Genomic DNA, 27,645 nt, shown 5'->3' with positions numbered 1-27,645 from the left:
TTCACCTGTGGAATTCTTTTTCCAATTCTATTTATCTTGCACTCTCTCTTGATAAATGCAAGCCTTCTCTGTCAGCATATTTGCTTAGCAAAGCTTAGTCTCTGTAGTTGCCAACTTCTGAGTGTAAAGTGCCTTGAGAGATTTCATGAAAGGCACCAAATACATGCAAATTGTTGTGGGTAGTTTCTTGACAGCAGTGTCTCTGCAACTATCACTTGCATTTTCTCTAATGCTAGGGGAAAGCAGCTTATTCTGCTATGGGGATTCACTGCATAAAAACAGCTTAAAATATAAAATATTTGATTAGGTGAGCTGATGCACCAAAACAAATACTGCTGCCTTTCGTTGTTGGCTGAGAACTATGTGGAAGGGAAAGTGCTATTCTTTAAGGAATATTCTTTCAGACACAATACCTGTGGTATTAAAGCCATGAGGGAACATGCACCGTGCTGTCCCTTACTTTTGTGGACACCAGCCACCACGACACATTACATAAAGACTGGAATGTGGGAAGCTATATAAAGAGTGGATTGTGTGATGAATTTATCAAAGGGCTTGCCTGTGGGGATATTTTACCAGGCAAAGTGGTATGCCCCTAGGTGGCATGGCTCTGATCTAATCTTTTATAATTAATTAATATTTATTATATTTAACATAATAAAATCAATTAATAATTAATTAATATATTAATAATTTTACTATTGGAGTAAAACCTGAATTTTCTAACAGTTTAAACAGAAGAAAGCCAGCATGGGGAACCTCCAGCCTGCGGGGTGAATATGGTCCATGGGGGTGCCCCATCCAGGTGGCTAAGCTTCTTCCTCCAGGCCCACCCCTTTCCTCAGCCAGAGCACTGAGAGAGGGGAATGGGCTTATCTCTGATCCACAGCAGATCAGACATAATCCCCTTTCCCTTCCTCAGCACTGGCTTATTGCTGATCTGCTGCAGATTGGAGATAAACTTTTTCCCCTGCCTCAGCACTGACCAATGGGAAAGGGCTTATCCGTCTCTCGGCGCAGGAACCTATCTTCCATTTGCAGACTCCTCTCTCATCACTTGGCCTGTGACCCTGCCTACTGCTGGTATGCAGCCCCTGAGGTCCCAACCTGGACCCAGTTTAGCCCTGAATCCAAAAATGGTTCCCCACCCAGGACTAAAGCTTCCAGCCCTAGCCTTTTTTTTCCACTAGTCCAAGCTGAGTAAAATTACAATTTTCTTTCTCTTTTCCCAGTAACATCATGAATTTATGGCCAAGCACTACATGATATGCAACAGTGATAGATAGATAGATAGATAGATAGATAGATAGATAGATAGATAGATAGACAGACAGATAGAATAGATAGATAGATAGATAGATAGATAGATAGATAGATAGATAGATAGATAGAATAGATGGATGATAGATAGAAATAGAGATATAATTTATACATGAGAAGTGTCCACAGGAGGATGTAAATTTGAGTGGAAAATTAGCTTTTCCCCCCTGGGCTGTTTCCCACTCAACAACCCTCCAAGCTGCTTTTCTTCCCATGGGGGAAAAATGTAGGGATCTGTATAAATTGCTTCCAGTTCCCAGAGGTTGTATTTCATTTAAATCATTAGATTAGTACAAAGGTAAAGGCTGTAGCTCAGTGGCAGAGCACATATTCTATGATTCTATGTTTTGCATGCAAAAGGTCCCAGGTTCAATCTCTGGCATCTCCAGGTAGGGCTGGAAAAGACTCCTGCCTGAAACCCTGGAGAGCCACTACCAGTTGTAGAAAACTATACTGAGCAAGACAGAACAATGGACTGACTTCGTCCCTACCTTCCTAGTTCTTGAATTATTTCCCAAGTTCAAATAGAAAAGCCTTCCCCAACCTGGCGCCCTCCAGATGCTTTAGTTAGACTATACCTCCAATCAGCCCCAGCCAGCATGGGCAATAATCAGGGACAATGGGAATTATAGTCCAAAATATCCGGACATTAGTTTCAGGAAGGCTGAAATAGCGGGTAGTTTTAGTGGTCCTGTCAACAGGCCAGGTGCGTATGATAGCAGGGTAGAAGAAGCCATCATGGCTTCTCCCTCCGCCCTTGCACGTGCCGTGTGCGTGCCAGTTGTTCAGATAATTACCCGTGCTGCAGAGAGGGTTGGTGTGTCATCCAAACCCAGTGCGGCATGGCAGGGGGTCGGAGGCTGGGACTACATGCCAACCTGAGCTGCAGCAAGAGTAATTATGTAAATGACTGGCATGTGCAGGGGCAGGGGGAGAAGCCACGATGGCTTCTCTTATCCCCTGATCATGTGAATGCAGTCTATGACTAGCTGTGGATCTCATGCAGTGAGCATTCTCCTACTGGTCTGAATTTTGGCTCTGGTCCCAAACAGGAATAAGTTTACTGCTCAATTCCATATATTAATTCACTGAAATGCAAGCCATGTTAGTATCCAGCACTGAGATTGAAATTCAAATAAATATCTGGACTGATTTGGGGTTAAGAGGATTGAGTCTAGACAATTTAGAATGGACCATGAAGTAACCCAGGCTCTGAAGTGAACAGAGTTAGCAAAGTAAGAGGGCAAAAGCAACATTTTGGTGATGATGGCTCTGCAGGAAATAGGAGCTGCTTGACTGCTCTACCTTGCCACTATCACTTTTGGTATTTTATCCTGGTACGTTGACTTAAAAGTACTAGAGGAGAAGGTAAGAAAGCTGCCCCCCACCCTCGCAAATCCAATTCCTTTTGCGATACCAGTGTTTCTTGTTAACTACTATCAATGGCTACTAGCTCTGATGGCTATATGCTGCCTCTAGTATCAGAGGCAGTATGCCTATGTACACCAGTTGCTGGGGAACATGGGTGGGAGGGTGCTGCTGCACTTGTGTCCTGCTTGTGGGTTCCAGGTCAACAGCTGGTTGGCCACTGTGTGAACAGAAGGCTGGACTAGATGGATCCTTGGTCTGATCCAGCATGGCTCTTCTTATGTTCTTATGACTACTGGATTCAAGCTCTACACAGGCATTAATAGCTAACACCTCTATTTTAAACAGGGTTAAATACAGCTTTTGGACAGGGCTTGAAACACGGGCCTGCAGCAGGGTTTTCTCCTAGTTCAAGGGAAAAGTGAGGGGGGAGGGAGGGACTGAGATCGGGTTGTACTTAAGGAGACAGTGCACAGTTAAAGCACTCATGAAAGGCTTCTTTTCTATTTAATTTTATGATCAACTGTGATACACCTTGCATGTTTCAATATATGTTGCCTTACCTGTGGATCTTGCTTTGAACTTTATTCAGCTGCCATTTTGTCCTGAAGGATTGTGTCCACAAGGTCCATCCTTGGCTGCACTACTAGGGGAAGGATTGTGGAGCACATTGTGGTAGAGCACACGTGATGCATGCAAAAGGTTCAGCCCCTGGCATTTCCAAGTAGGGCTGGATTGCTGATGCGACTCAGTGTCGACAATACTGGCTAGACGCATCAGTGGTCTGACTTGGTATAAGTCATTTTCCTATGTACCTATGTCAGAATAAAGGTACTCAACAGAGAGTTGTCACTAGCCCATGAAATTATAAAAAGCATTGTCCCCAACAGTGAGATAGACCCTCCATATCACAAGCCACCCAGAAGTACACCAGTCACTGATTCATTTGGGCTGAGGGTACCTAAGAAGGTGAAGAGGCCACTAGTCACGTCACTTCCTTTTATGTAAAAGTTCACAGCATATATGGAATATGGGCCCAGATAGGACAGACAGCTTTGGTCAGTGCTTGATTTTGACTCGCATCTGCATTTTATTAGCTGTCACACTGAGTTTATAATTCCTGTTTTAGATAATCTGCTGCAGTTGACTTTGTCAAGTACATTCTACTCTCTCTGGCTGAAGAATCCCTCCCTTCCACCCACCCCACCCCCTTTATGTATGAAAGCTTAAAAGCAAGCAGCTTGTCTACTTACATGTTTGGAAAAGAATTCATCTACCTCTTGCAGCAGCTTTTCCTGGCACTTAGGATTGACAGCTAACAGGTAAGTGGCAAAGGAAAGGGTGCTGTTGGTGGTTTCGTAGCCAGCAATCAGGAATAAGGAGGCCTGGCCAGCTATCTCATCATCACTCAACACTTTCTGCTGCTTCTTAGGTAGGCCTTTGCTGGCAGCTGTCTTGCTTTTCTGGGTGCAAGGGTCAGCTTGGTTGACCATGTCAAAATGTTCCATGATAGTGTCATTAGCAGAGCTTCGGGCATCAAGCATCAATTGGAGGAAGTCCCTGCGTCTCTGTAAAATGTATAGTGAAAGGAGTTAGTAAGTGAACAATAAGTGAAGGAGCATGTGGACAGACATTTGCTCTGACACAGCTGCATGAAATGTCTTTTCTAGAACAAGGGACAAGCCTTATTTTAGGCACTGCTTGATGATTACTCCCATGCTGGCCTTTATCATATAGGCTGGATGGTATTTTCCCTCTATTCAGAATCGAATGGCCAGTTTTCTATTTTTGAAAAGCAGCCCAGGCAGCCTGAAATGGAGAGCAGAGGACTAGTTGGAGGGCGGGGGCGGGGCTGCTTAATGCTTTCCCTTTCTTCTGTTTGTTCTCGCAAATCCCTCTCCTCCTGCTTCTTTCCCACCTGCGGGGAAAAGATACAGGGACCTTGTATCTCTTCTCCCATGGGAAGAACAGCAGCTGAAGGCAATTTTGAGCAGGTACGCAGAAGAAAGGCAAAGGATTAAACAGTCCGCTCCCCAGTGGTTCTCATGCTGCCATTTTAAGTATTGCTAAAGCTTTGCTAAAGCTTTGACTCATGAAACTTCCACATTACCCAGGCAAGGTATGTCAAGTAAAAGGGCAGTAAATTAGATGCACACAGGCTGTCCTTTTTGGTATACACCAGCCTTCTTGAACCTGCTGCCCTCCAGATGTTTTGGACTTCAACTCCCATCAGCCCCAGCCAGTACTGTCAATGGTCAGGAATGCTGGGAGTTGTAGTCTAAAACATCTGGAGAGCACTGGGTTGGGGAAGGCTGATATATATCACACCTGGGATTTCTAGTCCTATACAAAGGGCATGGGGCATACAGAATATGCAGAGGCCTTCCTCCTGCCCAGGCTCTAACCCAGTCAAGCCATTCAAGGCATACTCTTCACTGGCCAATCAGAACCGTGAAGAGGGATGTCTCAATGCCAAAGCACTGCCACCACTGGTTAACACATTAGCACTCATTGGCATCTGTACAGGTTAGGAACCTATGCCCAGAATTTACACATAGAGCTCCTCCTTCACACTTTGCATTCATCACCCACACCAAGCCCTCAGAAAAGACCACCCCCACCAACAGAGCCTTTACTTTTCTTCAGCCTGCTGCAGGGCAGGTTTCAGGAAAAAAACAGTGTTGGAGGAAGGTTTAATCCTCCCCTCATGGAGCATGGTGGTTCAGATCTGGATTGGGGCTACACTAGAGTAAAAAACAAAACAAAAGATAAGCCTCAGCTACACGCTATGTGATTAGTAAAAAGGAATATTATGCTGCCTCCATCGCGTCTGCAGAGTGCTGCCCCAGGAGGCTGTTCCAAGTGGTCCGGAGCCTGGTCGGTCCTGTGGCTCCGGAACCACTGGAGCATTCTAAGGCCTCCTGTGAGGCTTTGGCAAGGCACTTTGCAGATAAAATTGATCAGATTAGGTGTGTTACTCTGCACACTGTGGATACAGTTAGTGAGCAAGAGGTGGCCTGTGGCAAACCGGTTTTGTGGGATCGGTTCCAGCTTCTTCCTCCTGATGAAGTGGACAAGGTGCTTTCATCTGTAAGGCCAACCACCTGCTTACTTGATCCTTGCCCATCTTGGCTCATTATGAGCTGCAGAGAGAGACTGGGTGAGGGGATCAAGGCGGTGGTGAACGCCTCCCTTGAGGAGGGAGTGATGCCATCAGCCTCAAGGAGGCAGTGATAAGACCGCTCTTAAAGAAGCCCTCCTTGGATCCTCAAGTTCTGAACAACTTTCGCCCAGTCTCAAATCTGCCATTTTTGGGCAAGGTGATTGAGCGGGTGGTGGCGGTGCAGTTGAAGGCACACTTTGAAGAAACTGATTATCTAGACCCATTTCAGTCGGGCTTCAGGCCTGGGCATGGGACAGAAACGGCCTTGGTCGCCTTGGTGGATGATATGAGGAGGGCTCTGGATAGGGGTGAATGCTCCTTCCTTGTTCTCCTCGACCTCTCAGCGGCTTTTGATACTGTTGACCACGGTATCCTCCTGGACCGCCTGGAGGGGTTGGGCATTGGAAACACTGTATTGCGGTGGTTCCAGTCCTTCCTCTCTGGCAGGTACCAGAGGGTAGCACTGGGAGAGGAGGTTTCGGACCTGTGGCCACTTACTTGTGGGGTGCCACAGGGTTCCATCCTCTCCCCGATGCTATTTAACATCTATGTGAAGCCACTGGGGGCTATCATCAGGAGGTTTGGGGTGCAGTGTCATCAATATGCGGATGACACTCAGCTCTACCTCTCATTCAAATCTTCACTAAGGTTGGCCGTAGAATCCCTGTCCAAATGTCTGGAGACGGTGAGTGGCTGGATGGGGAGGAATAAGCTGAAGCTCAACCCTGACAAGACCGAGGTACTTTTGGTGGGAGACAAGAGGAAGCTGGGGGATGTTGACCTGGTGTTGAATGGGGTACAGCTACCCTTGAAAGACCAGGTCCGCAGCCTGGGGGTCATTTTGGACTCCCAGCTGTCCATGGAGGCTCAGGTGTCAGCTGTGAGCCGGACAGCGCTGTATCAACTCCATCTGATACGGCGGCTGCGCCCCTACCTTCCCGACCATCTGCTCCCATCGGTAGTACATGCCCTGGTCTCCTCTCGTTTAGACTACTGTAATGCGCTCTACGTGGGGTTACCCTTGAAGACGGTTCGGAAACTGCAGCTGGTACAGAACGCGGCGGCTCGCCTGATTAAAGGCAGCCGCCGGCGAGATCACATCACTCCAGTGCTGAAGGAGTTGCACTGGTTACCAGTTGTTTTCCGGGCCAAATTCAAGGTGTTCGTTTTGACCTTTAAAACCCTATATGGTTCCGGCCCAGCCTATCTTAAGGAGCGCCTCCAGCAACACCAGACAGGCCGCTTAACAAGATCAGCCTCGGATGGCCTTCTCTCTGTCCCATCAGCCAGGACAGCTAGACTGGTGGGGACGAGGGAGAGGGCCTTCTCTGTGGTGGCCCCCACTCTGTGGAACTCCCTCCCTAGGGAACTCCGTCATGCCCCCTCTTTAATGAGCTTCCGTCGTGCATTAAAAACGTGGTTGTTCAGGCAGGCATTTGGGGTGGGTTAGGGTATTTTTTTTTAAAAAAAAATTTATGGTAAAATTTTACTGTTTTAAATTGTTTATGGTGGGTTGTACATCGCCCAGAGTGGCTGGGTGACCAGTCAGATGGGCGATTAATAAATTTAATAAATAAATAAATAAATAAATAAATAGTGTAACAGATAGTTTGACTCTTAGATCCTGGCTATTGCTTCAAATGTTCCTGATATTCTACGTGTACTACAAAGGTGTCACCTCATATTTTTGCCATGGACTGCAACAGAACGCATCATCCATTTTTCGTACTGAAGAGTTCCTAAAGTGTGGAATATACATCCTTGAAAATGGTGACTTTCACCAAAACTCTACTTGACATCACTCTATTAAAGTTGGTTTGGACATATAGACGAAGTTTGCATGATCTAACCATGGGGTGTCTGTGAATGCGCAGGAGTGGGTGAGTGAGCAACACAGGAACACCCCATTCCGGAGTTTCATGATGTGCAAACCCAGAAACTCTGGGTTGTTTAGCGGTTAAGGGTTAAACAATGCAGTTAACCCATGGTTTGTTGTTGGGTTAACTCTAGGTTGTTTAACTCTGGGTTGTCTGTTTTGCAACCTAGGGTTAACTGTATTATGGTATCACATATATTTTCAATTCCTCAAATACCAGCATAATCTGACCGAGCAGAAAAAGAGATGCAGAAGTGTCCACGCTCTGAGATGCTACAGACTGGAAAGGAAAAACAACGCCAGAATGCTTCTTTAAAATAATTTAATCTGCATTACTATTTTTTTACGATCAAGGGAGATCTTTTAAATTCTATTCCTGGAGCCATGAAAGGAAATAAAATGGAGGGAGGGGTGAAGGCAGAGGCAAAGGGCAAATGAAATAAGAGCACAAACGGAATAGTTCATGATATATGTCAAAAGACTTCATCAGATCATTGACATGGGAATAGTGAAAAATAAAGGAGGAGGAATATTTAACATACTGTGCTTTGGCTTTGCAGTTAGCTAAGTGTTAGAAGAAAAAAGACATCCAATAAGTTACTTGCAGGTCACCACAGCCAATTGTTGTCTTTACATTTAAATTGTGGGGAATTCATTGTGTTGGCCATTCCCAAGCCCTGCAAAAAAAATTCCCCAGAGGAACTGCATTATTTCCAAACATCCTGCATGGATATGCCATGGTGATGAAGTAAGCAGTGCCATATTATTGTGTCCTGTGATGGCAGGATAACACTCTAACAATACCTGAGCAATATCAAGGAATTGTGTTTCTACAGTTGTTTTCATTTTACAAAAAAGAAGGCATGATCCACTAGCAATATCTCTTGCAAAATCCGCATAGCAATGTGCAAGACCACTATTTCTGAAGCCATGTGGCAATAAAGACAGGTTGCCACCTGTAACTGTAGTTCTTCGAGTAGTCATCTGTGCATTCATACATATGGGCTCCGTGCCTGCGCGGAGCCTCGATTCGGGAAACTTCTAAAGCTGAGGAAATTTTGGCAGGAACCCTTCCCGCACCGTCCAGTGTGCATATTCTTAGCGGGTTCCCACCTCCTCCCTCAGTTCATTGAGACTGACATTGCAGCCTCGTAAGCAAGAGAAGTGTGCACTTTGGTACCCAACACTGAACTCGAGTATGACACTGAAGTGGGGATGGTGGGTGGGTTGTGTGAATGCACACATGACCACTCAAAGAACTACAGTTACAGGTGGCAACCGGTCTTTCTTCTTTGTGGTCTCTGTGCATCACACATATGGGCGAATAACAAGCTTACCTACAAAAGCAGTGGGTTGGTGTCCTACTACAATATTGATGAAAGGACGGCACGACCAAAGGCACAGTCGGCTCTCGCCCAAATGTCCAATCTGTAATGCTTGACAAAGGTGGACAGTGTCGACCATTTAGCTGCACAACATTGCTCAGGAATAGAAACCCCTCTGTCGAACGAGACAGATGTCGCTATAGCATGAGTGGAATGAGCTCTGATTGGGGCAGAAAGCTTGAGTCCAGTCAACTCATACGAAAGCTCAACAGTCTGGATAATGCAGGAAGAAAGCTGTTGCACGGACAGAGGTTGACCCTTCCGCTTACTGTCATAATAGACAAAAAGACAAGGCGACAGTCGGAATTGTTCAGTCCTCGCCTTGTAAAAGGCCAAGGCACAACGCACATCAAGTGTGTGCAGGTCGATTCTGAAGGAGTAGATGGGGAGGCAAAGAAAGCCAGTAACACAACGTCCTGATTTAAATGAAACTCCGAAACAACCTTGGAAGAAAAACTGGGTCAGGTCGAAGCACCACCTTATCTCGATGAAATTGAAGATATGACTGGTCGACCCTGAGCACACAGAGCTCACTAGCACATCATGCAGATGTTATAGCGACCAGAAATGCCACCTTCCAAGCAAGTAAGCGCAAGTCCACAGTAGCGAGAGGCTCAAATGGTTTCGTAGAAAATGCTTTTAGCACAACCAATAGACTCCAGCTCGGTACCGTAGAGTCTAGTGGAGGCACTAAATTCCTAATCCCCTTCAAGAACTTTTCTGCAGTCGGATGTGAAAAAACTGAAAAACCCTCAACTGGAGGGTGAAATGCTGAAACAGCTGATAAGTAAACCCTAAGAGAGGAAAGTTCGAGTCCTTTCTCAAAAAGCAAAACAAGGAAATGCAGGACGTGATGCAATGAGCATTGTCTGGGATGGAAGGACTGCTGTCGAGCAAATGCCACAAAAGTAGCCCATTTTTTTGAATAAGAACATTGCGTAGATGGTTTACGCACAGCGTCAAGTATCCTCTGCACCCCATGGGGAATCACAGGACTGTCAGTCACCTGATTCTCCAAGCTGTCATGCGAGGAGTGGACAGATCTGGGTGTCGAATCCAACCACACTCCCTGGTGAGGAGAGACAGAGCCAATGGTAGCCGCTGGTATTGACCTTGGGCCATCTGCATCAGAGGAGCAAACCAAGGCTGATGTGGCCACCATGGGGCTATCAGGATGCAAGCCATACTGTCCTTCGCAATTTTTTCCAGAACCAGAGTCATAAGTGGGAAGGGAGGAAAAATGTAAAACAGAATCCTGACCCAAGCAAAAACAAAGGCATCTCCCATGGAAGTCCTGCCCTGTCCCGCTCTGGTGCAGAAACGATGACAGATTGCATTGTTTGGTGTTGCAAATAGATAGATCTGTGGCATTCCCCACTGCTGGAAGAGGCTGCACAGAACCATCCTGTCCATTTCCTACTCATGGGATAATAGCATATTTCAGTTGAGCTGATCGGCAAGAACATTGTCCACACCTGCTATGTCAATCACCACTAATGCTATTTGACATGGTATGCACCAATCGAATATCTGGAGTGTTAGAGCCACGAGTTGCAGTGACCTGGTTCCTCCTTCTTTGTTCAAATATGCAACCACAGTTGTGTTGTCCGATGCTATCTGAACTGTCCTGCCCGTCAAGTCCAACTCGAAAGTGTGCAGTGCTTTAAACACCGCCCTTAGCTCCAGAACATTTATGTGGAAAATGGCTTTGCTGGGAGACCATTTGCCATGCACTGTCAGAGTTCGGCAATGTGCTCCCCATCCCAAAAGGGAGGCATCAGTCGTTAGAACCACAGATGGAGAAGGAGTGAGGAAAGGTAGGACTTGATTTAAATTGGTCGGTACTAACCACCATTGCAGCGCGTCCCTGACTGGTGGTGGAAGCGTTAGCCATACTCAGTGAGTGTCCAACTCATTGTTCAAATGACGGATAAACCAACTTGTAAGGTCCTCATCCGTAACCGTGCATACCCCACGACTACTGCTGCCATGAAGCCCAGCAACCGTTGAATCTTGTATGCTGACATAAACTTGCTGTCCAATATGTTTGAGGCAAAGGCGACTAATGTCTCAACCCTGGTGACTGGCAGGAAAGCTCTTCCCACTTCTGAGTTCAACAGTGCCCCTATGAATGTTATCCTCTGAGTAGGGGTCAGTTGAGATTTCTCCACATTGATGTATAGACCTAAAGAGTTGAGGAGACTGCAAGTCACCTCTATAGGCCATACAAGTTGCAACCTCATTGAAGCTACCAGGAGCCAGTCGTCAATGTAAAGGTAGATTTCTATGCCTCTCAATCGAAGATGGGCACATATGGCTGCCATGCACTTGGTGAAGACCCTTGGAGTGGTGGCAAGGCCAAAGGGGAGAAGCCTGAATTGGTAAGCATTAGTACCGATGGCGAAGCACAGGTAAAGCTGATGGGAACACTCTATTGCAATATGGAAGTAAGCGTCTTTGAGGTCAATAGAGGCAAACCAGTCTCCTCAGGAGAGGAGGGGGAAGAATAGATGCCAGTGTAACCATGCGGAATTTTTGAGGTGAGATGTAACTGTTATCTGCCTCGAGTCCATTACTGGTCGAAGGCCACCATCACTTTTCGGTACCGTGAAGTACCGGAAGTAAAACCCATCCATCAGTTGGTTGGTTGGTACGAGTTGGATTGCTCCTTTGTCCAGAAGCATCCAAACCTCTGCAAGAAGAGGTATAGACAGAGCGGTAACCTTCACGGTACCAAGTGGAGGGATGGTGTCGAATTCGATCCGATAACCTTCTCAGACTACAGTCAACACCCAAGCATCCGTTGTGATGTGGCACCACGCATGACGGTAGCACGCCAAGCGCGTTTCAAACAACAAAGTCTGAAGGTTGAGAGGATGAACTGGCAGTTTACAACGTTTACCTCTGTTGTCTGGTTTCCTACAGTAATCACGGGATCTGGAAAGGTGAAAGGGGCTTCCTTGTCAGCTAGGCTGTGGATGCTGTTGACCTACTCCAGTGTTGTATGGTTGGTAACGAGGAGCAGAAGATTGGTACCAGTGTCAATACTGAGGGTGTTGTTGCTGGTGCTGTTGTTGCGGTAAGAACCCCATCCAGTGGGCTGTAGTCCAAGCCTTTTGAACTGTGTCCAGCAATTCATCTGTTTTAGAGTTAAAGAGACCCAGCCTGTCAAATGGTAAATCTTCTATTGTCGCCCTTGTTTCCTGCGAGAGGCCAGAGGATCGAAGCCAAGCATGGCATCTAAGAGCGATTGAGCTTACCAGAACCTTTGAGTTATACTCTGTTTGATGGCGAGATGTATTTATCTGCTGCCTCGATAATTTGAAAGCTTCAGTTCGAAAAAGGCGACCCAGCTCCTTTTTATCATCTGGCAAAAAATCTAGGAGCTTGCCCACTTTATCCCACAGGAGGAATTGGTAACCCAACATAGCCACTTGATAGTTAGCGATTTTCAGACCCATTGAAACAGATGAGTAAAGTCTCCTGCCGAGTAAATCAAGCTGGTGCAGAACGCGGCGGCTCGCCTGATTAAAGGCAGCCTCTGGTGTGATCACATCACTCCAGTGCTGAAGGAGTTGCACTGGCTACCAGTTGTTTTCTGGGCCAAATTCAAGGTGTTGGTTTTGCCCTTTAAAACCCTATATGGTTCTGGCCCAGCCTATCTCAGGGAGTGCCTCCAGCAACACCAAACAGGCCACTCGAAAAGATCAGCCTCAGATGGCCTTCTCCCTGTCCCATCAGCCAGGACAGCTAGGCTGGTGAGGATGAGGGAGAGGGCCTTTTCTGTGGTGGCCCCCACTCTGTGGAACTCCCTCCCTAGGGAACTCCGCCATGCCCCCTCTTTAATGAGCTTCTGCCACGCGTTGAAAACTTGGTTCTTCAGGCAGGCATTTGGGGTGGGTTAGGGAAATTTTAGAAAATGATGTTTTAATGTGAAATGTTATTGTTTTTAAACTGTTTGTATTATTGTACACTGCCCAGAGTGGCCAGGTGACCTGCCAGATGGGCGATTAAGAAATTTAATTAATAAATAAATAAATTTGTCCCTCTTTATCGGTGGGAGATGAATGTGCTTTCTTTGACCTGCCCTGTGCAGCTTCCACCACCACAGAGTTAGGTGCAGGGTACTTGAATAAATATTATGCATTAGAGTCCTGCAGATGGTACATACCCTCCAACCGCTTCGATACCAGTGGTACAGTGGAAAAGGTATTCCATGATTGTTTTATGGTGTTGTTGAGAATAGGAAGCAACAAAATAGCCACCGGCCTTTGTGCGTTTATATTTATGATGTCGAATACAGGATCCTGGACTGAAGGTGCCACTTGCTGAGTTTCAAGTCCCAGGGCTCGTGCTGTTCTAAGAACCTGGTCAGCAAATTGACCCAAAAACTCCAAGGGGGAAATGGATTTGTTGGTTCCCCCCAGAGTATACAATGGTCTGGACGACCGAGATGAGTCTGACTCATAGCCCTCGGTCTCCGACACACGTGGTGGTGACTTAGAAGCTGGTTGAGGTACTGTAGCTGTCGGAGGCAGCACCGGTTGAAACAAGGTTTGGACTAGATCCTGTTGTTCTGGTGCCAGAGGTCAAATCAAAGGAGATCTATGCACAGGAGGAGGCAGACCAACCTGTGGAAAGGGCTGCACCAATTCTGCCAAAGGCGGTAAAGGCTCTTTTGAAGCCATCGATACAGTAGCAGACGGCTTATGACGAGGACGCCTCTCTTCTCATCTCGGGTGCTCCATCAAGGGAGAATAGTGCCTCCCACTGTCACCATTCTCAACCCATTGTCTTGGTCATAAAGAAAGATAGTGATACTGAGGTCTGTCCCATTCAGAATGCGGTGACCTAGAGTGATCTCGGTACCAATGACGTCTGCTCGATTCATAAGACCTATGGTAAAATGCCATGGAATATGCAGATTCAGGCGAACATGGACGCCTATCCCATCCTGGTTCATACAGTTCCTGCCTCGGCTGAGGCAGACCTGGAGGGGGCTGAAAAGGGGAACGGTCCCTAATCTCACCCTCTGATGTAGATGTTAAACGGGGTTCCGTCTGTGTTGTCGACACCATCTGAAGAGGAGACAACAGAAGCGGCAACGTCGGTATGGGCAGCTGTGCCGTTGAGGTCTATACTCCCATGTGTCGATCCCAAGGTGTTGTCGGGATGGGAGCAGGAGACTCATCTCGAACCGGTGTGCCCTTTGGTGGTAACAAATGCCCCCAAGGTGACAATTCTGAATGAATTGCTTTCACTCGGTCCAGAGTGGTGTCAGAAACTTCTTTGCCCGACTTCGTTTTCTTACGTTCAGAAGCTGACAGGGCAGACTTTTTCGAAACCTTTGCTTTTTTTGAAAGTCTTTTTGCCAATGTCAATGCCAAAGACTGACCCGGTGTTGAGGGGGTCTTAGGTGCCCAGTGAAGCACAGTGTTCAGGGGATTTGGACCCCTATATCACCGGCTGAGTAGCAACAGCCTCCGCCATTTTGCTAGGGCCCTCAACAACTCTAACGTCTTTTTCCACAAAGCGGCTTTAAGATCAAAGCGATTTTTCCTCGCTTGCTTAGAGAAGGTATTGCAGTGATGGAGGGTTTCTACAATATGCCCTTCCCCTAAGCAAAAAAGACAAAGACTGTGTCTGCCCCACAACAGGTGCACTTCTTGAAGGGCGCCCGAGGGGCCATAGGCCTGTGAGGGCAATTGCGCGAGACACAAACAGAACAACAAAAAAATTTAAAACTAAAAAGACAGAAAAACGATAGAAGAGAAAAAGATTGAATAAAAACTCAGCATTTTTTATATATTTTAAGGTCACTTTGCCAGAGACAAAGAGAGAGAAGTTCCCCACAAGGTGCATGCAACGGAGGTCGAAGAGAACTGAGGGAGGAGGTGGGTACCCACTAGGAATATGTGCACTGGACGGTGGGGGAAGGGTTCCTGCCAAAATTTCCTTTAAAAGTTTCCCGAATTGAGGCTCCGTGCAGGCACAGAGCCCATATGTGTGATGCACAGAGACCACGAAGAAGAACTGCCAACAGCCCAGTTCAGATTATTGTATCTCAGAGCTTAATAAACTGAGATATGAAAGAGGCTTGTGCCTGCACATGATGCCCCTTCCCTCCTCGGCATAAATCTGGAGTCTACGGTTAACCATAGTTTCCCATTACATCCAAACTAGGAAACTAGGTTACCAGTCTTGGAACAAGCCAAGATCTTCAACCTGGGGTAGGCAATGTTTTGGGGCCTGTGGGCACATTTAGCAATTTGAGAGAATGTTATGGGCACCACCACAAAATGGCTGCCATGGGAGGCACGGCTAGTCACAAAGGACAAGTAACCTGCCCAAACGACTGTGTACAAGGGAGCCACAACACACTAAACAACTCCTTTGAACCCACAATTTTCAGTGCCTTTTTAAAATTTTCCCCTTCTTTTTCTTGGTGGCTGGGCGAGCAGCAGAGGAAAGCATTGGTGTGCAGCTGCCCGCTGCTTTCATTTCCCAAGTATGTCTCTGAGCCCCCATCATGCAGCCAGAGGCATTCATTGGAAATGAAGATGGCAGCAGCTGGAGGCCCTCGCTTTGCTTAGAAGTGATCCCAGCTGCCAATAAGAAAATGTGTTAATAAAAAAGTGGGAAGGGTAGAGCACCTTGACAGGTGCCAAGAAAGAAGTCCTGGGGTACATTAGTGCCTGTGAGAATCAAGCTGCCTACCTCTGTTTTAACCAACTTCAAAATATGGTTTAAGATCCTGGCCTGTTTCAAATCTGGTAACCATAGTTTCCCAGTTCTGACAAAACAGGAAACTATGGTTAATTGAAGAGTTCTGGCTTTAATGGCACTGTGCCAAGAAGGAAAGAAAAAAAAAGGGCTGCACATGCAGGCACAAGAGTCATTCCTATCTTAATAATTAAGCCAAGATATGATTATCTCAACAAGGTCAACATCAAAGAACTTTATAAGCTGTTGATTAGGGAGTTAAAATAGTTGTGGTATGGGAGTTCCATGACGGGAACTCTCAATGGCTGGGTTTGCACAATTGCAGGGGGAAGCCACGCACCTTGGGTTGTTTCCCTTGCCCCTACATGTACTGCTCACATGCCTGTCATTTGCTTAATTACCCACACCATGTCACTGCTTGCTGTGTTATCTGAACCTGGCATGCAGCACAGTGGGGGTGGCTTTTAGCCCACCCCACAACCCCTACTACAAGCCGTGGGTTGTGGGGTGGATTAGAAGCTACCCCTACCACACTGTGCGCCGGGTTCAGAAGACACAGCATCCCGTGATGCAGCACGGGTAATTAAGCAAATGCCAGGCATGCAAGGGGCCAGGGAAGACAATCTTTACTGCATGGTTTTTCCCCACTGATTGTGTGAACCCAACCAATGCCTTTTTGCTCTTACAAAACGCAGTGTATGGGGCGAGGGGGCTGATCCAGATCAGAACTGTGGCTACTTTGCCATGAAAATTGCCCTCCCCATAGCAGCTATTTGCCTATACTGGTAAGCATTATGGGAATAGATTTGGTAATTTTAAGAGATGGGGATGGGAGTTCAGTGGGGAAATGGCACAATTAAAGAAGGGTTCAAAACCTCTCTCCACACCATGGTGCCACTTTGAATCTCTCATCCACTGCATCAGCTTTTTTTCTATAAGGAAAAGTTCTCCATCTATGGAACTTTAGTGTCACATATAGTTTGACTTGCATTACTTGGTTCTAAAATCCGAAATTCATATTTATGTAGTCCCATAATCATGGAAACCCATCCCTATGAATTCAGACGTCTAAATGTCCAAATGTTTTGGTTTTCTTCTTAGGATTGGGCTGGACAGTGGATGCTATTAGAAGACCCTTCTAAAGCTGGAGACAGATAGCTTTTTTCAGAACAGAGATGACAGTGGGACAAAGGAGTGTGCACACCATGGGAAACAATATTATACTCTTTCAAACTATGATTCGAGTCTAGCCTTAGGGCACAACCAGACAAAATTAAATAAAATCAATTTGGATGTAAGCACTTTAACTGATGTGCTGAAGTTCCACTGTTTTGAACAGTGCCCTTAGCTTTCACTGAACCCTGGTTTTAATTTATTTATTTATTTATTTATTATTGCATTTATACCCCGCCTTTTTTTCTCTTGCAAGGAACCCAAGGCGGCTTACATTATCCTCCTCCTCTCCATTTTATCCTCACAACAACAACCCTGTGAGGTAGGTTGGGCTGAGAGTGTGTGACTGGCCCAAAGTCACCCAGTGAGCTTCCATGGCCGAGTGGGGACTAGAACCTGGATCTCCCAGCTCCCAGTCCAACACTCTTGCCACTACACCACACTGGCTCTCAATGGTTTGTTCTGACGCTGTTTGAAGAATTTGAAAAAAATCTCTGAAGAACTGAGAAGTGTGTCAGTGGAAGGAAGGAAGGAAGGAAGGAAGGAAGGAAGGAAGGAAGGAAGGAAGGGAGAGCTACATTTTTTGTCCCATATTTATGAAAAAAAAATCGAATACTTTTCTTTCCTGGTTTAATTCATATGATCAGTGAGTGCTTCATGTTTGCAAACCTTCAGAAGGTTCAACGCTCAACCAGCTGTACTGGATACCAGAGAACAGACAACAACAATAACACCAAACTTCCTGAAAAAACAAGGATAATAGCCAGGTTAAATTGGAAGCCCTCAGTAAGGTGCAAGGGGGAATCTTGACCTGGAACAACGAGCAGCCAGGACTGAGTGCTTTACCTTCTGCATACCTGGCTATGTACGGCGGTGTAAGGATGCCACCTAGCATGCAGTAATCATCATCTAACCACACGTCCAATACCAGCTCATCTAGGCCTATAAAGTCCTGTCATCAGAGCTGGCCTATCTGTCTGACTAACATGCAACAACAGACTTCTGATGTCTCGCCTTGCCTCCTCTGTTATTTGGATGTTTGACATACACCCATGCTTCTGGCCCTTCAGACTGTGACCTGCTTGCTCTGGCCTCAACCATGTCTGTTTGGACTACGTTCCTGCCTCTGGCCCCTCAGACCCTGTTCTGCTTGTTTTAGCCTTGTCCTTGCCCTCCTGGACCACACCCCTATCTCAGCGCCAGAAACCAAGAGTAAAATCCTGCTGAGGCCTGACACACTTATTAGAGGACCTGAGAGCAAAATCAGCAAAAATTGCTGTGAATGAAGGATGGGAAGGAAGCACTGTTACCAGGCTTGCAGTCATGACAGGTCACACTGGGTCTTCAACTCAGTACTATTTTTGCAGATGGGTCCCAGCTGGCTCCCCTCCACTTTCCCAGCGGTGAGCCAGCAAGGAAGGGAGCTACCGCATATGCTGGCTGTTGGCCCTGCTTTTGTTTTCCCCCCTTGGCTGGAGCCTCCCAAGAGAGAGAGGGAGGCAGGGGCGTGAGGAGGGGAGGTGGGGGTGGCACTGCCGCCGCCTGGTTGCATTCAGCTGAGTTCGTCCGGTGACACGCTGGGCAGTGGCAGCTGTGGCTGTGTGAGTGTGAGTGTGCCAAGCATGCCTTCCTTCCCCGAGTGAAGATCATGGCCTCCAGAGCCAGCTTCTGCGGGAGGCAGTAGAGCTTTAGGGGAAGTGGCTGCAGCCCAGCAGGGAGAGCCCGCTCTGCGGCGGCTGGAGGAGGAGGAAAAGAAGGTGAAGTAGAAGTGACCTAGGAAGCAGGAAGGGGACTGAGCTTCTCAGATCGGTGGGCAAGATCACTTTTGGGAGGAGGATGGTGTGTGTCTATGTGTGCAATGTGTGATATAGCCCTTTTTGTATGGGCAGCGCAGCACTACCTCAAATCATCATCATCCTCTCCCTACTGTGTAGAGCTATTAGGCAGAATGAAGTGGTAGACTGAGAGGAGGTGCTAGAATTGCTTTGCTTTGCTTCTAAGCTGTGCTTTACATATCTATTCAGAAGTAAGCCCCAATTAATCAATGGGACTTACTCCTAGGTAAGTGTATATAAGATTGCAGCTTAAATACTATTGTTTGCTAGCTCTTTAAAATGCAGAATTTTATGCTGTTTATTTTTTTAAATGCTGTTTATTTTTTTGCAGTGTTTTGTTTTAAATGTATTTATTTTTATGTTCTGTTTTAATTAATATTTTATTTTTAATCTGTATTTTATTATCAGCTGTACTGAGTGCCATTTTTGGTGGAAAAGTGGAATATAAATTAAATAATAATAAATAAACCATGGGGAGGAAATATTCAGATGTTTCCACTTTAGCAATCTGTGAACAAGTCAATTGAAAGGGGATTTTTCTGCCTGAGTCTCTGACCCAGCCTCCAGTCCTTCTATTAAAGGTACAATCCAATGCATACTTAGACAAGTCCAACATTCCCTGTGGTTTGACCACAGTGATTGGTCTCCAGAGGTATACCGCCTCTGCGCATGGAGGTTCAACATGGCCAATAGCTGCTGATGGAACCATCCTACATGAGTAAAAGCTGCCAATGAGAGTGGCCATCTCCACATCTTTGTGTCAGGGAATTCTGTTTGTTAATTGTTTGCTTTTGTAAATCACTTGCACTCATTGTATGATAAGAATATGTCGTGGAGGAGAGGGTGAGATTTTGTTTTTCCTGTTAACTATCCTTGGTGCAAGCAGTGCTACTGGGAAGCAGGATAGTACCCCTGATCATCAGAAGCCGGGTACCTCTGATTGCCACAAGATCCTGGGTTCCAGCAGAAGGGGATGGCTTTCGCCATCTTGCCCTGTTTGTGAGCTTCCCGGAGGCAAGTGGTTGGCACTGCTGGAGAATGGTTCTGGATCATTATATTACACATACCAGGGATGAGAAGTACGATGAAGATTGCAATCCTACACACACTTACATGGGAGTAAACCCACTGAACTCAATGAGACTTCTGAGTAAACAGGCATAGCACTGATTTGCATTGAACAAACATAATTGGGAGAAATTACAGCTTAGAGATAAAGTAAGTGAATGAAAGCTCATTTTTATTGTATAATTGTACAAGGTTGAATTATCTTAGAAGGGGGCATGGCTGTGAGGGGGCGTGGCTGTGAGGGGTGTGGCTATGAAGGGAACCTGCACTTCTGAATTTGCCACCACACTACTGACTGTTACATTTGAGAAGGCCCCAAAATTCATAGGTATGAGAGGGGTGATAGGGGAGAGAAGATCAATTATGGTCAGGTGTAAACATTAATGAAATCAGTTCAATATCAACAGCTTTCTCAAGCAAACAGATTCAGCTGTCTCCCAGCCTCACAGGGTTGTGTGAAGATAAGATGAGCAACAGCCACATAGGACATTTTGAGCTCTTTTGGAAACAAGGTGGGATACAAATGTGATAGGTAGGTAGGTAGGCCAGGGTGGGTGGGGAAGGCTTCATATCTGGAAGACTGAACCAAAAGTTTTCCTCATTGCAAAAAGACACCTGCATTTCATAGTCTATTCAGCTTTGCTTAGCTACAGAATAATTGAGTTGCGGAAAAATGCTACACCAGCAGCAAACCGAGAGATATGTCAGCAGGATAGATGCTCGTTATATATTATATATTATTTTTCCTTTTTTTGCACAATAAAGCATCTATCACAAAACCAACTGGTGTTGCTATCGTAGTTATTATGTGAAGGGCTCTTGCTCAACGTAGTTTTGCAAGAGGATAAAAGCCTAACTCTGTGGTGCTGTAGGTAGGAGTCCTTTCCTGTCTGTCTAAGACAGACACCTTCCATTATAGTTTGCGACATAGCTGCTCTGGGCCACGTCTTTCCTGCTCATTAGTCTTTTTAAACACTGTCTGGTCATTCTGAGAAGCAATTCTTCATGGAAATAGCAAGCTTTGTGTTACACATTGGAAGAATGAATACAGACCATACCGAGCAAGGCATATTCAACCGCATTAATAATCATTCTTTAAATCCTCATTTCTAAGTTCATAAGTATCCAATAATGTATAGGAGTATGAAACTTGAGCACATGATGCAACACAATTCTTCTCTCCAAGGTCAAACATATTGAGTGTCAGTTTCAAGTTCTTTCTTGAAACTGAATTCTGATATCTATCTTTAATTGAAAGTACTGAATGCCCTTTTAACAAATGAACCTTCAATTTCTAGGCCTGAATGTTCATTTTTTTTATTACAATGTCAGTACAGGCATTCAGTAGTATGACCAAGAAATACTATGATTAATGAGACATCACCACTAGGACTATACTTAAAATGTATCTGTAGGAGGTCACAATGATAGATCAAATTATTCAGGTGGAAGCTTCTCCTTTTTCCTTTACACAGAGCCACGGGCAAAGAACCACCTGTGATGTCTCACCCAAGCAAATTTAGGTCTTACTGAATTCAACGAGGGCTAAACGTCTTGCTTATTTCTCACTGATTTCAGTGTGATTTAAGCATGCTTAAATCTGGCTGGACTGTGAGTTCAGTGGTTAGATTGTTTTTCGTTCACATAAAGGAAAGTTAAGTTCAAATCCTGACTCAGTTGTGAAGCTCATTGGATGGCCTTGAGGAAGTCATTTCCCTCTCATCCTAATCCATCTCACAGTGTAGCTGAGCAGTTTAAATGTGTGCTGAGCTCCTTGGCTGAAGTGTTAGGGTTATAAATGTAAGAAATCAAGAGGCAGACATACATGGCTTCATAGTGATTGAACTGAGGCATGAGCAGAGGAACTAACAGGAATAGGCGATTACGTTTTGATCCACAGGTGGTACGTGCATCTTTTATAGAACTGAAGGCAAAGGGAACAGAGCTCACTTCATAGCTTAAATCCACGTTCATTGCTGTTCATTGCTGGTACCTCTGAATTCACCCCAATTCTGTCTTTTTAGCATTTAATCTCCCTCGCTGCCTATTTCAAGTGCAGATACTGAAAATTGCTATAGTGTTTGAACTGACAGGCTCTAGATTTGCACATAACTGAGGTTGAGGGCAGCACTTTCTCAGCTCTGGAATTTACTCCCTAGGCTTCAAGTTTATTAAACTTCAGGCCATGTTTCAATGTCTTGTGTTTTAGCTCAGGCTCTTTCCAAAATGCTTGTTTTGCGATTTGGCTTGGCATGGAACTTGCTTTGTTTTCTAATGCCTGCAGCTGGCTGATGTGGTGTGTGTGTGTGTTTATATACTGTAAACAGGATGAAAATTTGACAATAATGAATTTATTTTTAATAAAGAGTACAGTAGTACATTCTTTGTAGCGCTCTGACGCAAATAAATCTAAGTGGGTTTATTTTTTAAATAAAAGGAATCTTGTGACAAGTCTATAATCTCTTATCAGCTGTATTGTGTGTGTAGGATGTGGTGGGAAGACATAGACACACATAAAAAATACACATACATTTATGCATAGTGAAGCATAGATTTAAAACATAAGTTGTGGTTTGAACTTCATTCTACTCTATTCGAAATGTAAAGAACAGGGGGAAAGGGTTTAGGAAACAAGCTTAGGTACAGGGTATCCAACTTTACAGAAGGGTTGGAAGACATTACAACCAGGCTGTGTAAGGGGCTTCAGCAGTTACGTCTGGGCATAATTTAAGGGTGAAAAGCTTCAGACAGTTACTTGAAAATATGCCACTCCTGAGCACCAATTTCACTGGATCCATAAAGAATACCTTCATTGATACTTATTTTTTCAAGACAGCAAATTGTACTTCCGCATCCAAAATAGCTGGGACAAAACACAACAAACAAGCTGGTATGTTATTTGTCATATAATTCATGGACCCTGCAACATGCAGATCAATAGTCAGTGCACACAGAATAGGTTTCACTGCAACAAGCCTAATATGAACTGGCAATGGGTAGTGAAGGTTAAACTACACATGCTACAGAAGATCAGTGCTCAAATATCTCAGTGTAAGATTCAGTGTGGTGCAGTGGTTAGTCTGCCAGACTAGAACTGGGAAGATCTGGGTTCAAATCCCTATTCAACGATGAAGCTCACCTTGGGCCAATCATTATTTTCCCGTAATCTAACCCACCCCACAGGATTGCTGTGAGGATAAAGAAAATCGCGTAGGGAAAGGGCCACACATGCAACCCGGAGCTTCCTAGAGAAAGGATAGGCTAAAAGCGTAACAATAAATTAAATATACTTTTAAATTTTTACTTAAAGGCAGCAATGGGGGCTCTGATTTTGATGAGAAGAGCTGTGTTGGGGATTTAAAGCTCTGCCCCCCACCGCCCCCCATTTCCTCAGTTAAATTACACACCCTCGCTGAACGACATTGTAGGCCCCACTGGAGAAAACGCAGCATTTTCTCCCTCTCTGAAGGTAAGTGTGCATAAGATTGCAGCCTGAAACCACCACAAAATAAGACAAGATTTTTGGAGCAGGCTTATAAACGTTGCAGTATTCATTAAGAAATTAATGAAGGTTTGCAGCATAAAAACAATTACTCACATTTCTATGTTCATTAAAGCCACAGAACGTTCTCTGGAATCTCTCCTGGTGATATTAGTTGTGACTTCTTGTTTATCTAACAGGCTTGGCAAGGCTGGCCTTTAATTGATACACTTTTAATTCAAGTTACACGCGTTTCAGGGGAGCGTATTCCAGGCAGAATAAGAGAATATATAATTTATTTATTTTTTAATCCGATGTGATAGAAAAAGGCCTTCCCTGTTTGGATTTGAGAAATATTTAGGGTTGCAGCCCAAACCTATGCCTTTAAATGCTCTGCTGCAGTAGGGGACAAGGCAGCTGCTATTTCCCCTCATACTCCTTTCCTATCATCCACTCCCTTTCCTGGCCTGCTAAAAGGAGCAAGACTTCAGGCACGCTGCCACAGTAGGCAAGAGAGGAGATAGATGGACAACAATCCCGGAAAAGGGATTGGTGGGAAAAGCCACTCCAAACCTGAACTGTAATTAATAGCAAGACTTTTTTTTTTTTTAACATAATTCATAGGCATTTTGTTTCCCCTGAAACCTTGTGCTCCAATAAGTGTCTTGGTAGTTGTTGTTTTTTTTTGTCTTTGGGTGCCATTAAGACTTTTTCCTCTTATACAGAGTCACAGCAAAAGAGCCAATTAAACTAAGTTCTCACCTACATGTTCTGGTGATTTTACACAGCAAGTAGACATATAGCTCAATTTTTATTTTTTTTTTTTTGCGTTTAAAAAACCACTCAGATGGAAATGACATTGCGGCCAATGTTCCTCCAGGCCTGATCCAAGAACACTGAATTATTAATCCACATGACAGTTTTTATGATAGGAAGCAATGGGAAAACTGTGGAGGTATTGTATGTTTTAGAAATTCCCTGTTTGGGCTGGTTTACATTTGGTTGTAGCTTTTATGAAACTCATTTAAAATTTATGACAGCCCTTATCTGGCAATCCTTTTTTATTATCTGCCATGAGGCTTAAGCAAATGTTTGTTAAAAAAAATACTTTACAGGAGCCCTAAAAAGCTGAGTATGAGTATGATGATGATTTAGGAATACTTATTTGTGTTTTAAGGATTTTTTAAAAAAATCACTTATACTAGGTCAGGCCAATAGTCCAGTTAGGTTCTGAAATACCCTCCCTTCCCACTTTTAGACTGGCTGTAAAGCCATTTTTATTCCGGTATTTGAACAAATTAATTATATTTTCATTTTCCATTTCTGCAGTTCTGGCACTCACTGATTAGTAAACTTATATTACCTTGGGAAAAGACAGAAGCAGCTGAAATGAATCAGTTCAGCTCATATCTGAATCTTGCATTTGACTTTGGCTATTTACTTTGGCATTTGTATCCAAATTCAATTTGTAGATTTGAAGTTCTCTTGTTTTGTTTTGTTTGTTAATTTAAAAATAGAAAATACATTATGATGTATAAGGTTATTTTCACAGGTGCTGTTCCTAAACCTTGGACAATGTTTTTGTCTCTTCCAACTTCATGATTCTCTATAATTTTAGGCAATCACAAACATGGCAATTCTGTTAGATTTGATTTTTGTCGTATTGATCTCACAGTGGAGCATGGAATTGTGCTGTAGTTCTGCATCACCTGAATGTGTCTGTTTGCTGATCTTCACTCTAGTCCCTTCTGGATCTCACGGAAGAAGCCTACTTTGCAGTTCAGAAGGGACTGCGCTTCTGATATCGGTCTCACAGAAAGTGACCTACAAAGGCATTTGTCTCATACTTTCGCAAATGAAAAGTGCTGGGTGCTGTTGGTTAAAAACTGTTATTCAGCTTCATAGAATGTTGCCTGAATAAGGATGCCTGAAAGCTTTTCCCACCATACCAGTCAAGAGCTGAATAATATTTCACAGGTCAAAGCTAGCAAAATTCAGAGGGCTGGTTAAAAGGAAACACAAGGATGGCATGTGACAAGGCAGTGAATCACAGGAAAGATGAGGTTAGGCATGGCTGCTAGAGAGAATGAAGGAGGAAAGCCAAGGAGGTATCATCTATTTATTTTAGTGCCATCAATGTACACCGCACCAGTGGCACAGCACTAAATGTCATGCCCCTCCCCCACCCCACAGGGACCTGCACATATCTTACCATGGTCTCTTCAGGGTCCAGGGAGGAACAGAGAAAATCCTTACCCTTGCTGCCACATGCAAAAACCTGGTGGTCTTGGGTGTAGCTGGCCCATTCTGCCCTCTTATGAAAGGATGAGGGTGGAGCTAGCCACTTGGACTAGAGAGGCAGGAAAGGGCAAGCTCTTGGGTAGGAATGAGCAAGAATTCCTTGCACCCCCCTGCTCACGTTGTTCCCAAGCAACTGGTACTGAGAAGCATACTGCCTCTGATATTGGAGGTACTATATAGCCATCTCATATATATATATATATATATATATATATATATATATAGCCACCTCCCAACTGTGAAATGATCTCCCTGACAAGGCCTGCCTGGCGCCAGGACTGTTATCTTTCTGGTGCCAGGTTAAGACCTATCTCTTTGCTCAGGCATTTGACAACATATACGAGATTTTAATTGGTCTTGTATTTGTGTTATGGGTATGGTTATGGCTGATTGCTCAATGTTGGTTTAGATATATGTTGTCCTCATGTATACTGTTTGTTTGTTTGTTTGTTTGTTTTATGTAAACCGTTTTAAACTTTGCATACTGTTTTTAAATGTGTTTAATCTTTGGAAACCGCCCAGAGAGCCTCAGCCATGGGGCAGTATAGAAATGTAATAAATAAATCATCATGACTAGTAGCCATTGACAGCCTTATTTTTCTCGAATCTGACTACCCCCCACCCCCACCACAGCCTTTAAAGCTACGTTGGCTGCCATCATTACATCTTGTGGTTTGAATTCCATAGTTTCACTATGTGATGTGCAAAGAAGTAGTTCTTTTTATCTGTCCTGAATCTCCCACTATTCACTTTGATTGGATGATCCCGAGTTCTAGTATTATGAAAAAGGGAGAAAAGCATTTCCTTATCCACGTTTTCTACACCATGCATAATTTTATATACCTCTATCATGTCCCCCTTTACTCACCTTTTTGTTCTCCTATTCCCCAAGGAGAACATTTTCTCCTAGAGGAATTGCTCCAGTCCCTTGATCATTTTGTTTGCCTTTTTTTGCACCTTTTCCAGATCTACAAAATCCTTTTTGAGGTGCAGTGACCAGAAATGTACAGAGTATTCCAAATGTGGCTGCACCATAGATTTGTATAAAGGCATTACAGTATTTGTAGTTTTATGTTCAATTCCTTTCCTAATGATCCCCAACAAGAGATGAATATTCACAGGAGTGGACAAGTTTAGGCTAGCCTTCCTGCCTGGCTCCACCAGGAGCCCTCCCACATGGGGCAGGGTATTGTCCCTGAGGGGTCAAACGCAGCAGAAAGTCAAGGGAAAATCTGCTCCTCTTTCCAAATCTAAGATTGATGTTGTGTGTGGGGTGGTGGTGGTGGCAGCAGAAGACAAGCCCTTGTCCCCTAACAGCTCAGAGCTGGAAGGGGGGCAGAGGCTTTCTCTGCTACTGTGCCCAGTGGCTAGTCTGAGCCTAGAATGCCCACTGGCTTTCCTCTATCTGTAGCTCCAGTTTCAGGCTCACTCCATTCACCAGAGCCTGGCTGCTCTCATACAGTAGGAAGAGGGGTGAGTGAGATGATCAAATCCTGAATATGCACAGATGAAGATAATATATGTCTTTAGGCTCCATTTCAGCTGGGGATGAGTACTGAGGGGTTAAGCTAAAGCAGGGGTATTGAACCTCTTTCAGCCCAAGGGCCAAATTCCATTTCGGAGAAACTCTGGCAGGGCACAGTCCAGGCAGGGCCAAAGGGGTGGGGCCGAAACACCAAAAATACCAGCATATTTTAGCTTAAAGCTCTTATTGCCAGTCACTAAGCCTCGGGAGAGGCATGTCAACGTTTTAGAATGGGGAAAAACTGCACCAAAGCTGGGAAACCACAAAGCGATTGGTGATTGGCGGGAAAGGACGTGGGGCCTGTGAAAGGGACGTAGCCCACTGGAGAACCCCTGGAAGGTCAGATTGGGACCCCAAGAGGGCTGGATTTGGCCCCCAAGCCTGAGGTTCTGCACCCCTGAACTAAAGGCTTGACAGATGGGTTTTT

General features: G+C 44.9%; 1 protein-coding gene across 6 annotated transcripts in view; it reads right to left on the bottom strand.

Moving 5' to 3' along the window:
- Window positions 1-27,645, bottom strand: part of TBXAS1 (thromboxane A synthase 1) — a 353,264-nt gene that overhangs the window by 84,277 nt on the left and 241,342 nt on the right. For 5 of the 6 annotated variants that reach the window (XM_084809555.1, XM_084809557.1, XM_084809556.1 and 2 more), the window contains one exon: window positions 3,942-4,256. The exons of the other annotated variant lie outside the window; for it this stretch is intronic. In XM_084809555.1, the coding sequence (XP_084665681.1) occupies window positions 3,942-4,256 (315 nt within the window). The remainder of the gene's footprint in view (window positions 1-3,941; window positions 4,257-27,645) is intronic. 6 annotated transcript variants of the gene reach the window in all.

This window comes from Heloderma suspectum, chromosome 7, assembly GCF_057233095.1.
Source record: "Heloderma suspectum isolate Gila_16-S chromosome 7, 16-S_ref, whole genome shotgun sequence".
NCBI lineage: Eukaryota > Metazoa > Chordata > Lepidosauria > Squamata > Helodermatidae > Heloderma > Heloderma suspectum.
The sequence above is the reverse complement of the archived record's forward strand: the minus strand, read 5'-3'. Positions and strand labels throughout refer to the sequence as shown.